Source organism: Meriones unguiculatus, chromosome 2 (genome assembly GCF_030254825.1).
Source record: "Meriones unguiculatus strain TT.TT164.6M chromosome 2, Bangor_MerUng_6.1, whole genome shotgun sequence".
In the NCBI taxonomy this organism is placed as follows: Eukaryota; Metazoa; Chordata; class Mammalia; order Rodentia; family Muridae; genus Meriones; species Meriones unguiculatus.
The window spans coordinates 173306314-173322270 of NC_083350.1; the positions used below are offsets into that span (position 1 = coordinate 173306314).

Genomic DNA, 15957 nt, shown 5'->3' on the forward strand with positions numbered 1-15957 from the left:
AGAAAAACTAAATGCACAGAATTATCCACAGTAAACCCGGAGACCTCCAGATCTTCCCGGCTTACAGTCACTAATACAGCAACAGCTAAACCCCACATGTCAGTGTTCTAAAGCTGAGACAAGTTCTACTGTATGCTTCATTGCTAAGCAGCATCTTATGCAGAGGGGTTCTTTTTCAAATTATGGACATATTTTATTATGGACAGATCAATAGAAATAATTACTTGGTAGGGCTAACTGATCTAAGTTTGTTGTTTTGTTTTGTTTTTGTTTTTGTTTTTTACAATGAAAAATAAAAAGTTTTACGGAGAAGTTTGGGGTCTTAAAAAATCCACACAATGTTCTCTTCTTGCCTTTTCTTTTGAAAGTCAGTAAGTATATTTTGGGAATGTTTTATGTGGTGATCGTCTAGTAATAACAGGCCCAAGTAAAAATAGCCTTAGTTATATGGGTGAGGTCATGAAATCAAACTACAAGTATATGCTTGTCTGTCCACAGAAGCCTAAACACACACTGGCCTTCCTCGCCTATTATTTGACAAAAGCCAAGTGTAGTTCTTAGCTGGACAACATGAAGAATAGGACCCTCCATTGTGGACCTGGAAACAAAGGTTTGTTTCTCTTCAGAAGTAACTATCACTGAATAAAGTCCAGCAGAACAGTGAAACTTGCTGGAGTTTTAGAAAAGTGATCAGAGATGTAAGCGTTTTCGCCCAGAGTGAGATTGAGGAAGAAGGCTGTGGAATGAATGCGCATTCCTCAAGCATAGTCTTCTGTGACACCTGCACCTTAGTTTTCGTCAATGCAGAGGCTCTTTCAAGTGTTTATTTCTTATTGTTTCGTAATAATTTGCATTCCTTTTTCAATGGGTATAACTTAACTGCAGGAGATTTCAGTGACCCGGCGTGTTTCCCTGTGTAGTTTTCACCCCTGGTGGTCTCTGACAAGGGACTGAGTACTCAGTGTGGTGACTGTGTGTCCTGAAACCCCAGCCGTCCACCCTGCCCCCACTCGGCGGAAGCTGATATACAAAAGTCACCTGGGACACTCTGCCGTCAGTCAGATCACTTATCCAACCTTGCAGAGCAAGGGTGCAGTTCTCTTGTGTCCTGTTTTCAGTGCCAAAGAACTGGTTTTCTTTGTGAACTCTTTTTTCAGATTTAAAGAAAAAAAAAAAAAAGCCAGATCAGTTCACACTAAGGAAAAATGAAAGGCATACCGTTGCCAATTCCCTAACAAATAAAATCATGACCACTGTGCTGGTACCCTACCTAGAAACAGGGAGGGGACCAGATGCCCGGAATAAGTGAGCTACACTGGCAACCTGCGACAGGGCTGGCCAAAGCTACAGATGGGCGTGGCTCTAGGAGCTTTAAGGAAACCTAGTGTCGCCTACCATGAAGCACAGGCAGGAGATGGCCACGTGTGGTCTCAGGACCTATCAGGTGCATCTTCTAGACATGAAGGGTGTTCACAGGTAAGAGGGTGGTGTTCAGGACCCTAAGCATAAAGTTTGCTCCTTGCCATACCCACTTCTTAGTTACCGTCCTTAGGCAAGCGCCTTCGTGACTGTGCAGTGCTGTTTACGCTTGTAGTCGCTGTGAAGGCTTCGTTGTGCTTAGAAAAAAAAAATCACATAATTTCATTATGAGCTTCTGCTGAAATAGAGCAACATAGGCTATTTTCAAAGTGCGGAGATGAGAAAAAATAATTCTTAGTATAAAAAAAATCGTTTTACCTAATTAGAGTCCTCCTTTTCAGAGTTTTTATCCCCCTAATGTTTTTGGACTTTGGTTGACTAAGGAAAAAAAAATCAATTAGGTGCCATAAAAAGTACTCTACAGGCATTTTGATCTTGCACCCATCAGTTAAATGTATCGGGGCCTGTGCCTCATGTATGCATATATTATTTTATTCCAAGGTTATATTGATTTAGCATCATAAATTAAATGTTTAAACATATCCACAAATAGCTAATTGAGAGAATAAAATGCTTATAAATAAAAATAAAAGTCCTAATGAAACCTTCTTTCTTCTTCTGTGAACGCTCCCCTCAATGGGGTCCTTTGTCAAAAACAGTTGGAAAATCAGTTTGCTGCTCAGATGTAGCAATTCCCTGAATGGGTCACATTAATAAATACCACATGCGTATAGGGATTGTTTTACAGGGCTGTTTTAAAGTCAGACAAACAGCCTTCAGGGGGAAAGGTCACTTTCCAATGACTAAAATTAGATTCAGCAAGGCAGAGGAAGGAAAAGATTGTGCATCTGCCCCTTTTCCTTGGGGAAGGCCCTGCCTGTAAGAAAGATGTTTCATTAAGAACCCGGCTTATTCAATAATGATAGTAAAACCAACCCAAACAGATCGTAGTGCTTAGGAGGAGACGTGGAGATCTTAGCCACGGGTGAGGGATGCAGGCTTAGACTGCCACCTCCCTGCTCCACTCTGGCCACTTTTGAGTCTCTGCTCAAAGAGCTCCCGGAGGCTGGAGAGAGGACAGCCCAGCACCCACAGCATGGGCTGCTCTTGCACAAAACCCAGGTTTGGCTCCCAGCACCCACATGGCAGCTCACAACTACCTGTAAATCCCATCCCGGGGATCCAGCAGTCTCTTCTGGCCTCCCCAGACACCAGGCGCACATGTGGCATGCATGCATGTGTGCAACCAAACACTCATAGTCATTAAAAAAAATCTTAAGGAAGGAAGGAAGGAAGGAAGGAAGGAAGGAAGGAAGGAAGGAAGGAAGGAAGGAAGGAAGGAAGAACCACACAGCTTGTGTCAGGACAAGGAGGCCTCAGCATCTGTTCATCTTCATTCACTCCTCCATCACTTGCCAGCAGCCTTAGTTATCTCTTATATACTACACCGAGATCATGGAAGGGAGGGGGGGTGTTCCATCTAGGAGCTTAGGATCCAGTTAAGGAGGAACAGAAAAATAAGCTATCTGAATAGGTGCTGCCTGGAAGAATGTCCACATACAATACAGACCTCCATTTTTATTATTATTATTATTTTTTACCCAAGGCTATACCAGGATAGAGGATATCCAAGTGGACATCAGCAGACAGGGGAGAGAGGAAGTCACCAGGATTTGGTTTAGCACAAATCCTGAGGCTGAGGACTGGCTGAGACTAGCTCCACTTCTGTCCTCGAGGAAGCTTAGAGGGGCTGCATTTGCCTTCTGCTCCCAGGCCACTTTGCACAGAATAAGGGAAGCAGCGCAGTCCCGCAGTCCCAGGACCAGGCAGGCTCAGCTTTGTCCCACAGAGGTGCTGTCCCGGGTGTCTTCCATCTAATTACAGTGAAAGATTAGGGAGGACCCCATGGGGGGAAAAAAGGCTGGAAGGAAAAATATTTAACGTGAAGCCACAGCTGCGCCTCATGTTTTTTTAAAAGGTGAATGGAAATGACTGCCTGAGATAAACTGCAATAAACAGGAGCACTGAATGCCAGCTGCCATTCCTGACAAGCTCTGCCCTCCCCACACAATTACTGAGGCAAAGCAGCCGCCGACCCCCATTAACCCTCACGTCTCCCTGTCTCAGAGGCACGAATATACTCAAAGAATCATGTTAGTCACCTAAGCGTGGGCCCTGCGTCCCGTGTGTTTGTGTGTGTGTGTGTGTGTGTGTGTGTGTGTGTGTGTGCACCCGCCATTCCTTTCCAGCCTGAGGACCAGGATCTCCCTTTCTTTGGTGAGTTGTGTCATGCAGTTGCCACACCTCAGTCGGCCGTCACGGTCAGGGAATGGGCTGCTTCTGGAATGCTCACAGAAACACTGAGCACATTGGGGTTCTTCTCGATGAGCAGACCATCTGCATCCCCTTTCTTGTCATGGCGTCCTCCCTTCCCATGGGTCCTCCCTTCTCTACTTTCTTCTCTTCTTAGTAATTACTTTAGGCCTCTAGCTCTTTCTTTTTGGGAGTCAGCGCGGTATTTTATGAAAACTGATATATAATTCTCATACATCAAATTCTCCCTTTTAATATTCCCTTTGGTAGCACGTGCCTTTAATACCGGCACTTGGGAGACAGAGACAGGAGGATCTCTGTGAGTTCAGGTTCAAATTCAGCCTAGTCTACCTAGCAAGCCAACGTCATAGTGAGACATTGTCAAAACAACAACCGAAGCAAAACAACCCCCCCACACCTTTCTAAAAATGGTTTTTAGTATATTCACAACCTTGTACACTTTTAGTTCAAAAACATTTTATTTCCCCCAAAAGGTACCTGGGACCATTAGCAATCATTCCACATTAGCAATCATCCCTTTGTCCATCAGCCTTTGACAGCTACTTTGTCTTTGTGGATTTACCTGTTCCACATACTTCTAGCACCTGAAATTTTCTTTCCTGTTCTGCACTCCCCATCTTGCCCACCCTTCCTTTTAATCCTTTTAACATCAGCTACCATCAGTAAATACTCAGCTATCATTTTCTCTCTGCATCAGACAACATGGCGGGTCCTTCCTATATTTAATAGTTTAGACGACAATGACATGAGACATAGGTATTATCTCTTTCAAAAAAAAAAAAAAAAGTAAAACAAAGACCCTGAGGCTGAAAGACTTTCTGTAAGTTGGGTAGCGTCAGTCTCCAGCCTGTGTCTTCTGGCCCAGCTCCTGCCAGAAGACAGATCGGCCATCTGTCTTCCACTCTCCCAGATCCTAAGCCCGTCCTGCTGGTGGGTTGAAGACACCAGTTTCCTGGCAGTTGCCCAGGGCCGTTTCATAACCAGGCAGTGTTTGGGACTGTTGTGTTCCTGACAGTGATACTCAGTGACTGTGATGGGCTTACAGGCTCCTAAACTGGCACCTGTTAAAAATAGAGATGCCAGATAACACCGTCCTGTGCAGAAGTCATTTGTGCAAGCAGTCATCTGAGAACTAGAAACGAGCACAGGCTGCTCCAGAAGGTTCTCTGGGATATGCTGTTCAGAGGGTGGAAAGGCAGCTGCGTCCCTTTGGGGTTTCACTTTAAACGCCTCTAGCAGTCAGGCTTGATAGTTGTGTTTTTTCTCCCATCACCAAAGTTTCCATTCTGAGCAACTGCCGAGCTACTGCTCGGTCTTATTAGACACCTTTGCCTTAACCATCAGAACGTTCCGGTATCGGGTCTTTGTATAGCGACACTTGGTTCCCTTAGAGCATGAGAAGGCCGACATTCAACAACACTGTTGAAAGCCACCTTCACAGTTAACTAAGGCAAACAGCTTGTCCTATACACTAGCAGCCCACTGCTTTTGCATGTCAGCCGTTCTCGGGTAAAACAGATGAACTGTATGCCATGATGCCCCTCCTGGATAATAGGTACTCAAGGCCATCTTTTCCAAGTACTGGTCCTGAAATTTCCAAGGCAATTCAGGAAACCTGTAGCTGACATCTCATAATTATAACCTTTTTGTAGAATGTTTAGTGTAACTGTGTGAGCTGGATAATGTCAGAAATACTAAATGAAGAAGAAAGGGTCCAGGCTTAATATCTCTTCAGCCATACTGGGGAAAGATCTGATGACATTTAACTACTATATCGACTCATAATTTTTTTATCCACTCATAATTTAAAAGCACTTCCCAGGAAATAAAATAAAATGCAAAAATTTGAAGTAAATCGAAGTATGCAAGCATTTATGCACTTGACATTCAAAAGTATTCCATTTCTTTTCTCATAAAATGCTATTTTTCTGTTCCGATCTTGTTACAAATCCATGGTTTTTCTCGGCAAGAAAATAACTAAGGAGTATCATCAATATATCTGAGTTTTCTTTTTACTGTTCAGTTTAAAAGAAAGTCAATGCCTCCAAACAAATACATCTTGCGTGTCTGCTTCCTGCTGTTTAGAGCCTCAGCCCTCGCCCACACCAGAGAGCTGCCTACAATTATTACAGCCCAGCTGTCTTCCGAGCAGAGGAGAGAAACAAGTGACCACCATTTCCTAAAGGAAGAGTGCTTTTCCGTAGGGAGCCTCAGAATCCCGGCGGGGCTCCCCGGTGGACCCTGCTAATGGTGAGGAGCCAGGTATCACTAGGTGATAGATTGCACCGAGTCAGGAAGATCATTAATTGCTTCAAAACAGGCATCCTCACAGGGGAGGCCAGACTGCTAGCCAGATCACATGCCCCTGGCTGCAGAGGCCGGGCATGCCACATGGAACAGATGTGGGCATGGGGGAAGGGGAATTAACTCTGTGCTTAGATCAGCAGCATCTGGAAGCTTGTTAGGAACGCACGCTCTCAGCCAGACCTCAAGCACAGAACCGTAGCCTGTGCTTTCACAAGCCCTCTGGGTGATGGCCATGCACATACACGTTGGGGAACTACTGACTCAGCTAACATGTGTCACCTACAGAGAGCGTGTGTGTGTGTCTGTGTGTGTGTGTGTGTGTGTGTGTACATGCATAGTGTCCACTTGGCAAACTGTTACCTTAGCAACTCCTGGAACACTGACTTCCTCTAGGTGAGAGAGACTCATGGCTCCTGAGATGATGATACAGCCCATGGTACCTAGAAAGTTCTTCCTCTGTGAGCACCATTTTCCTTGTTAGCCTTGTAGAAAGTATCTGTGGGACATTGCTTCCAAGATACACACACACACACACACACACACACACACACACACACACACGAGACAGAGAGACAGACACAGATAACAAATTCTATAAATGTTCAAGTCTCCAGCATAAAGGAGCGCAGAGTCTGCATAGACTCTCATATACTTTGTCTGTCATACAATATAGATATTGTATCAGTATCTTGTCTGTAGTCACTCAGGGAATTACAAGAATGACGTGTGTGCACATGCTTCGTCCAGACAGATTCCCTGCAAGCGCATACCGCCCTTGACTGTTGAATCTCAGATAGGAGACTTGCTGATAGGGAAGCCCGCTGCGTTTACCCCGTTGTCTTTGCAAGCGATTCCTTCAGTTTGTAGCAGCAGAGAAGATGGAGAAAGGGCAGTGAAGGCTCGTGAGCAGCCAGTACTCTTAACCGCTGAGCCATCTCTAACATCAGTTACATCAGTTCTCAGTGTTTTTGTGCAATTCTCGTCAATTAGGTCCTGGGATGTTTTAGGCAGAAACTCTATAAACACACATATCCTTGGGGGAGATAAAGTTCCGGACAAGCCTTTCTGGATGTGACTGAGTTAGGAGGAGGAAGCAGTGTCCTCAACGCCAGTGACTTCATGATTAGGCTTAGGGTTTTGTTTCCCAGCGAGCGTTCAGTATGCCTCACAGTGTGTCTCCGTGTAAACACTATGAGCCAGTTAAATAGAGTTTAAAAATGTGACAAGTGCCCAGTCCCTCCCTTGGAAATTTCTGTGCAGGTTATGATGTTAAATGGCAGGTCCCCCTGCTTCAGTGATTATCATGATGCCGCCAACAAAGTGACACAGGCCAAAGTGAGCAGGAAGAACCTAGCATAGGATGTCCAGATGCTATCGTTGTATGGATAGAAGGGAGGGGTTTGTGTCCTGAGGACAGTATAGGAAGGACCTGGAGACAGGTGGGTTTCAAATCGACAGTGTCTGCCCGAGCAGAACACCCTACTGGTTCCTTTAGGAAATACTTTGCTTACCACATTTGGGAGATTGCAGTAGAGTGATCTCACCCTGGGAATGGAGTGTCCTGTGTGTAGTGTCCCGTGAGACATCCATAGCTTGCACTGCGCCCTAGATGGCCAACGTAAGTCATGTCTGCCCAGACCCAGTATGCGGCAGTGAGAATTGAAGTTGTGGCTGAGGGCAACCTGCCTGGGGCTGATTAAGCATCAATATCTCAGCACAATTTCAATTCCATCTTGGTTCTGAGCAGCTCTTCTACCTTGTGGTCCTGGCCACTGTTCCTTGGTTACTCTTCAGCTCTTTGCTAGCAATTTCAGTTTTTGACATTTAGATCTTGTTCTAGGAGCATGTTTTCCAATGCTTCTAAGTAGTGGATGCGGCCCTGCTGGCCACAGTGCGTCCAAACCAGTGTCATTTTGCCTTAGCGCCCCACCCCCCTTCTCCAAAGGCGTCGACCTAGAGCATCTCAATTACCCTATGGATAGACTTCCTAAGAGAACAAAAGACTCCTGCTTTGCTAGATAGTGGAATAGTAGGACTTGAAACACTTGGAGCCAGAGGTTCCAGAAAGAAGGCCGAGCTGTGGTGATGAGGAAAGGTGGCTCGGAAGTTGTTTGCCTCTCTGCATAGTTGCTTGGTGGTAATGCATGCTCTGCAACTCAGTGTTTGCAGAGATTTCTGTTTACAGTTGGTCTGTGGCAGTATGCTGCCTGCAACCCAGTGTTGTGTGCTTTTCTGGAAAGGCAACACATCCACGTCAAAGAAATTGACCCATCATTAGTCTCACAATGGGCCCGCCATCATGCTCGTTACTATTATTCACCTGCACACTTTTCTTCTGAATGTAGAAGAGAAAAAAGCTACAGAACCAGAGAGCATCAACTCAAACCCTTGTTCTTCTCCCTAACACGAGGGTCACCTTCTGTTATCTGTTTCTCTTCTTCAAAACAGAAGTTCTTGGATTAGCCATGATGTTAGCGGTTATCGCTGGCTACATCTCCAGCAGCCAGATGCTAAGAACTCTCAGTTCACCCTTCACCATTAACAGAAATTCTTCTCCAGTCTGGATGGAGACAAAGTCAGAGTCATCATGCACAAAAGCCACCAGCAATGCGACAGAGGAAGCAAGCTATCGACTTAACCACAAACACAGCTAAAAGTCAAAAGGGCAAATTCCCCTCATGTAGCAAAATTTAAACTCTAAGATCTCTGTAGAAAAATAAACCTGGGAATAAGTAATTCAGAGGGAAAGAAAATACAGTAATAACACAAACACTTAAACATTTATTCTCACTGATGAATGGAAAAAAACAGCAAAACAAAGAGAATATGACTGCCTCTCAAACTAAAAACAAGAACGAGTGTTCTGTTAGCCCGTGCCACAGAAGCCGGCTTTGCAGTGCTGGTGGGCATGTGAAGTGGAACAGCTTTCCTTTGGAGCGGTGTGACAGGATTTGTCAAGAGCTTCAACAAATGTTCACACACAGCTGATCTGGCAATCCCACTTCCAGGAACCCATCCCTGGGAAACCATCAGACACGTGGGCAGGAATTTATGTGAAGATGCTATTTTTAATTTGACTCAACCCCAAATGGCTAGCTGTGGAGGGAGACTCCATAGGGTGGGATGCTAAGCCATCGTTTGAAAGTGTGTTTTTAAAGAATATGAAGTGCTTATATGGGAAAATTTCAGTATATGCTCAGTTTTAAAAAAAGAAAACTAGGAAGAAATATACAAACTGTTAGCAATGATCACTCTAAGTAACAGGATTAACGTTAACATTTATACTCTCTTTATTTTCCTTATTTTGTTGAGTGGGATCCAGAAAGGGAAACAGAGGGGAGGGGGAAATGTTTTATAGTGCTCCCCCAGTCTCTGTAGCATTCTGTATTCCAGAAAGAACTGACAGGAAACCAAGGGTGTGCCCACACACCACAGCGGGGAGGTAGCTGTTGCCCCTCATCAAAGCATCTTATAGATGCAGATCAGTGTTGGAGGAGCAAATTGTTGACCGTTAATCATGACCACTCATATTATCTCCTGGCTTTTTCTTAGTTCTACTTAGCAGTTTTCTGACTGCTGGGGACTTGTGGTTGAGACATAGGCTCACTGACTTGAACTAAATTTGTGCTAAATGCAGATGGTATGGGGCGTGTCTCACGAGGCTGGCCTATGTTGGAGAGGGGGAGACGCTAGTACTTCAGTTTTGAGTGGTCGGCCACATGAAAGGCCTTCCTGCTTTCTTTGACAATCTCATAGTGACTTTTTTAGCGCTCTGTATTGGAACAGGGCAGCAACAATGAAATCAGCATCTTCCCTGTTTTGTTTTTGTTTTTGTTTTGTTTTGTTTTCCATATAAAAGCAGATATTTCTTTCACTCTGTGGCTGTACGATCTCCTTGGCATAGGACATGTGTGGGAGAAGGGGAGACTGACTGTATAGACAGATATCATTGCAAAGTATAAATTACTGGTGTTCAAGAATTAAAAAATGTTGGAGAAGAGGAGAGTAGGGGTGAGCTTCTTTGGATTACAAGTTCTCAAAACTTCTGAAATTAAGTGTCTGGATCTAGCACCCTAGAATGTGTGCTTTAAAAACCCTCGTTCTTTCTGACACAGCTTGTTGAAGCTAGAGCATGGGAATCATTGTAAAATACTGGGCTGTCATATTTTTATACTGTGCTGTCCAATGATATCCTCACTCATCCCCAGTGGCTCTTGAGCTCCTGAAATAAGGCCAGATCGACTGAGGAACTGGATTTAAATTTTAATTAACCAATTGTTAGATTGAAATGCAGACGGCCACATGTGACCAGAGTGTGCTGGGGCGTGGAGTAGTCTTTGCTGTTCTGTCTTTCACGTGGGAACTAAGTAAGTCAGTTGCCAGCCCATCCTTCCAACTCAATGCTCAGCTCATCTTCCTGGCACAAGCGTGTACAGGTGCGGCTCCAGAACCTTCTGTAGGGAGAACGCCGGCACCACTAAGTCCTCTGGCCGTGCAAGGATGGGAGGAGCAGTCCTTAACGCTCAGCACGGAAAACGGTCCCCCTTGTAATCTGATCATCCCACAAAAATATGAAACCCTCAAACCTTCCCAGCCCAGGTTTTCTGGATGTTTTTGTAGCAGTTTTATTTTTAACTAAGGAAATAATTTCCAATCTTCTCCCCTGTTGTTTAAAGGGCTTAAAAGTTCAGCGTGGTGGGTTTTTATGGGGCATTTAATGGGAAGCCGGGTATTGTAAACATAACCAAATGATCACAGTAGCATAGTTCAAGTCTTTTTACTAGGCATGCTCCGAATCAAAATATGAGGCCGATGAGGCCAATTACAATTCTCCAACTATCACAGGCATCATCTACCCATGCTCATACACACTCTGGTAATAGGAGGCCGACTCCCAGACAGAAACGGTCATTGCCAGCCAGACTGTAAGCCCAGTGCAGGCAGCTGTAGTATTGGTCTGGTAGGTTCTGTGCCAGGCCAATCCATGGCATCAGCCAGCTCGCAGAATGCAGTATGCACAGCTGAATGAGTCGCTGTTCTTGCTATTGAGAGTGTGGGCGGAAGGGACATGCAAGGGAGAGAGAAGGAAAGATCTGGGGGGAAGCCTCATTTGGGCCTGGAGCGGTTGAATTTAGGAGAAGTTGTTGGCTGGCCCTGACCAGCGGCTGAGAAGGATGGTTGTTAAAAACCAGCTGCAACCAACCCAGTGAAGATGGAGTGGGCACCTCGGTGACCACCTGAACCGGAGATCACAAAACAGCACCAAAGACCTGGAATTCGAGCCAGAAGAGACTGGTTTTATTTCAGCTCTTAATAACTGAAACATCTCTGGCTAATGAAACATTTTCTGTCTAATGTTACGTTCTAAGAAGTGTACTTAGCAAGGTGGACTGCCTGTGCTTGAGTTGTGTCTGCCCACTGATTGGCTCTTTGTTGTTGTTTTTTTTTTTCCTTGAAATTTTAGGCACAGAAAAATGAGAGAGAGTCTATCAGACAGAAGCTGGCCCTTGGAAGCTTCTTTGACGATGGCCCAGGAATCTATACCAGCTGCAGCAAGAGTGGGAAGCCAAGCCTTTCATCGAGGTGAGTGTGCTTTTGAGCTGGTTTTCCGGGGCGGACCATGTGATGCCTACATGTCTAATAAACAGCATCCCTGTGTCCTTGCGTGGTTAGTTCTGGGTCTTAGGCAGACCCCTCCCCACTTGTGTGTTGGGTTATTTTCAGTGGTGATTGTTGCTATGGTCCAATGCCCAGCTACATGAGGTCACATTTTTTGTATTTCATTTATCTTTGAACGGAACACTGACTTCTTCACCGTTTTTAGATTGCCAGGTAGTTTTTTCTCTCGGTCTTTATTTTGGGATAGTGGTTCTGGGCCTGCAGGTTGCAACCCCTTTGGGGGTCAAATGACCCTTTCTCAGAGGTTGCTTATCAGATAGACTGCATATCATATATTTACATTATGATTCATAACAGTAGCAAAATCAGTTATGACGTAGTGACAAAAACAGTTTTATGGTTAGAGGGGTCACCACAACATGAGGAACTGTATTAAACAGTCTCAGCATTAGGAAGGTTGAGGACCACTGATTTAGGACACCATTACTCCCTTATCGTTACTCATTTCAAGGTCTTATTGGTAATTTGCATAGCTTTCCATGCCAAATAAAATATGTGAAGGTTCCAGTTTTTGCCAGGAAGACGAAGAAGGCTTCTCAACCTTGAGTGTGTTTATCAGTGTCGCCCGGGGAATTACGGTGAAGGTTCTGATTCAGTGTGTCTTGGCTGAGCTTGAAATCCCACATGTCTGTGCCACGCCTAGATGGCGACCATGCCACCATTCCGTGGACTACTTTGATAAATGGATAATTTTCAAAGTTTCACATTGCGAGTGGCTGATGAAAGCATGTTCAACACTGTTTTCATGAAGAAGAGGGTAACAGAAGACCCATCCGCAGCCCTTGATCCCCTGTTTCATCCTTCACGGTGTCTGTTTCTCTGTCCTTTGAGCCTAGTGCAAATGCACCCTACGTAAATGCTGCATATGTTGACCGCATTGAGCCCAGTGCTAACAGCAAACGGTCGTGCGCATGCCGTCAGTCAATCAGATCACTACCGAATCCCTGCCACATGTGAGGCCCAGAATGAGGGAACCCGACATCCCCCTCTTCCTGCCCTGTCTGATCTTAAACAGCCTTGCCTGATCCTTAGAGAGTCATGTAAGCGAGCGCAGATTGGAGGACAGATATGCTCCAGTGAGTGCATGTTTTTTTCAAGATTCTGGTGAGTGGGTGCACTATGGGGCAAGCACTAACTGGCCCATGGAATGTTAGGCATCGCTTCCTTCGCAGGGTGCCAGCCTCCTCCCACAGAATTCCCCCGAGGAGCTAGAAAGTTAGTCTGCTCACTGGCGTTTCACCTCCCAGTGGCTGTGCCACAAAGCATTCTGGTCTGGAGACCTGGGGCTTTTTCTTAATGTACTTTGCATCATGACAATAAGAGTTCATTTAGTTTTACTCATCCTTATGCCTCTGAGTGGGAAATAAGGAGATTGGACCATTGTGTAATGGCCTTTCAGATTTGCTATTGCCCTCTGCTCTGGCCCCAAGGGCCCAGAGTGTCTTGTCTAGGAGACCCGTCTCCTGCTCAGCAGTGTGCTTCCATCTGGTACAAGTGGGGAGAGGCCTCGTTTGTAAACTCAGACCTACATACTCTTATCAGATGTGTTTAGTATATTTGTGATCTGTCAGGTATTTTGGTAGGATGTATTTACATATTAATCCAAAGTGTGTTTACGTATTAAACAAGTGTGTATTTACATATTAATGAAGTGTTTACATGTCTCCAGGAAGGTGGCAGTAATCATATTCATCATTCCCCGTCTCCTGCGGTCTTTAATGTACAAAACCGTATATTGTAAGGTGTGTTCATGCACACTCCCCCATCTTGTTCTCCTCTCTAGAAGCGGTATGGTGTAGCTCTTCGGCTGCTGCCTCAGGTGTTTACCGATGACGTATCTCTAAATAGCATGCTTCTGTTCCCAGGTTTTATTTCAAATAACCACCTACTGTTTTAACTCTAGAAGGGGGGGGGGAATTTATCTTCATCACACTCCGCCCACAGACCTGCTACCTACCCTTCCTTTCTTAGGATCAGTTAACTATCTAACGTGTGTGTTAATAAGATCAGACATTCCACCTGACCCATTGTGTTAGTTAGGATTTCTATTGCTGTAACAGAACACCACGACCAAAAAGCAAGATGGAGAGGAAAGGGTTTATTCAGCTTACACTTCCACAGCACTGTTCATCATCAAAGGAGGTCAGGGCAGGAACTCAAACACGGCAGGAACCTGGAGGCAGGAGCTCATGCTGTGGAGGGGTGCTACTTACTGGCTTGCTCCCTGTGGCTTGCTCAACCTGCTTTCAGAACCCTGGACCACCAGCCCAGAGATGGCACCACCCACAGTGGGCTGGGACCTCCCCCATTGATCACTAACTGAAGCTTCTTCCTCTCTGATAACTATAGCTGTGTCAACTGACACAGAACCAGCCAGTATACCCGTGTAGCATGTTTCAGTTACTTGAGGCACATCGCTGTTGTAACAGGGATAGGAGCTGGCTCTTTATACTTTCTGCCCAAGTACGCATAAATTCCACTGTATACTCTACCGAGTGACTACAGTAGTTTATAGAGCCACTTTTGTCATGATGGTCGTTGGGATGCTTTAGAATACTTGCTGTTGTCACATTGCTGCTCATAAACCCTCTTGTCCATGCCTTCTGCATAGGTGGGAGAATTTTTCTGGGTGTGCACGTGAGGACGGACCTGTGAGAAAAATACGTGAATGTTCACACTGACAAGATAATGCCAATCATTTACCAACACAGCAGCCACAGGATACTCTCCTACCAGCATTGTAGATCAGAGATCCTGTGGCTCTGAGACCTTTCAGCATTTAAATTGCCTTTCAAAAACTGTTTGTTAATTGAATAGGAATATGGCAGCATATTGCTGTGTTTATTAACTAGTTGTATTGCTTCTGTGAAATGTCTGTATTATTTCAAATTTCTGTTTTCCTTCTTCTTCCTTTCTCTTCTTCTTCCTCCTCTTCTTCTTTTAATGTGTGTCCTTTTTCTAATCAAGGTTATTTAATCATAATATTATTTCATATTATGAATCCTAAATACACATTGCAAATACCTTTTCCCAGCTTGTAACTTGTTTTTTACTTTCCTATGTCTTTGTGACCTTAAGTCTTGATTTTAATATAGATAATCCAATTTTTTTTTCTAGTCACTGTTGCCTGTAATTCTGCATAAGAATTCTTTCTTAACTGGGCATAGTGGCACTTGCCTGTAATCCCAGCACACAGGAGGTGTGGGTGGAAGAATCAGAAGCTCAAGACTCCCCTCGGTTAGGTGGCAAGTTTACGGCCAACATAGGCTATATGAAATCCTGTCTCAAAAACCAAAGGAAAACGTTCTCTATCTCATGGTGCCACAGATATTTGCAAGTCTTCTTACCAAGAGTTGAAAGTGTTCAAATTTTAGAAGTCTGTAATCACTGGGTTGATTTCTTTTTAAGTTATAGAGAGAAAACTGCTTTTTTCTTGCCCTTATAACAACAATTCTATTGTTTGACGATTAACCCATCCTTTACTCAAGGATCTCGGAGGTCATGCTTGCTCATGTGCTACAGTCATGGGACTATTTATTTCACACTATTTATTTCACCTGTTTATTTCATTTTTTCTACTGTTGCTCCAGAACTATAATTTTTATTACTATAGCTTCAAAATACATCACAATGCTTGGATAGTCAAGTCTCCTTAATCTTTTACAACCAAGCAAAAAAATTAACACTTAATAAAATGAGAGAAGACATCTTGTTTTGTTTTGTTTTGTTTTGTTTTTTCCTCCACGTAAATTTAAATCATCTAATCAAGTTCAGGAAAATGCTTTCACAGATTTTCTAAAGCTCATCATTGAATCTATGTATACATCAATTTAGAAAGAATTGCGTTTTTATAATACAAAATCTTCTTATCTATGAACATGGTCTGTCTTTCATTTATTACATCTTTTTGAAACTCAGGATTTGTGTTTTTCCATTTAGAGATGCCCCGAAGCTTTGATATACTTATTTGTACATACTTCCTCTTCTGCCACCCTAAACTCTCTTTAATAAAGTCTTCTTGTTAGTAGCTGCTGAAGAGAAATGCAACTAACCTCTTAAGCTAGCTTACCGTCTTTAGCCCCTTTCCGTACAGGGGTTCAAACCCAGCCCTTGTGCGTGCTAGGCAGTGCACTACCACTGTGCTCTATCACCAGTGGGTCCTATACCTGCTTTACTATGGCTGACATCACCTGTAATTTCTCATAGTTATCTGTGGGC

General features: G+C 44.3%; 1 protein-coding gene across 7 annotated transcripts in view; it reads left to right on the forward strand.

The window, feature by feature from the left end:
- Positions 1-15957, forward strand: part of Schip1 (schwannomin interacting protein 1) — a 722809-nt gene that overhangs the window by 681390 nt on the left and 25462 nt on the right. For 6 of the 7 annotated variants that reach the window (XM_060378408.1, XM_060378409.1, XM_060378411.1 and 3 more), the window contains one exon: positions 11525-11643. In XM_060378408.1, the coding sequence (XP_060234391.1) occupies positions 11525-11643 (119 nt within the window). Of the gene's footprint in view, positions 1-11524; positions 11648-15957 lie in introns of those variants that run through there. The other variant, XM_060378414.1, reaches the window with a different exon arrangement.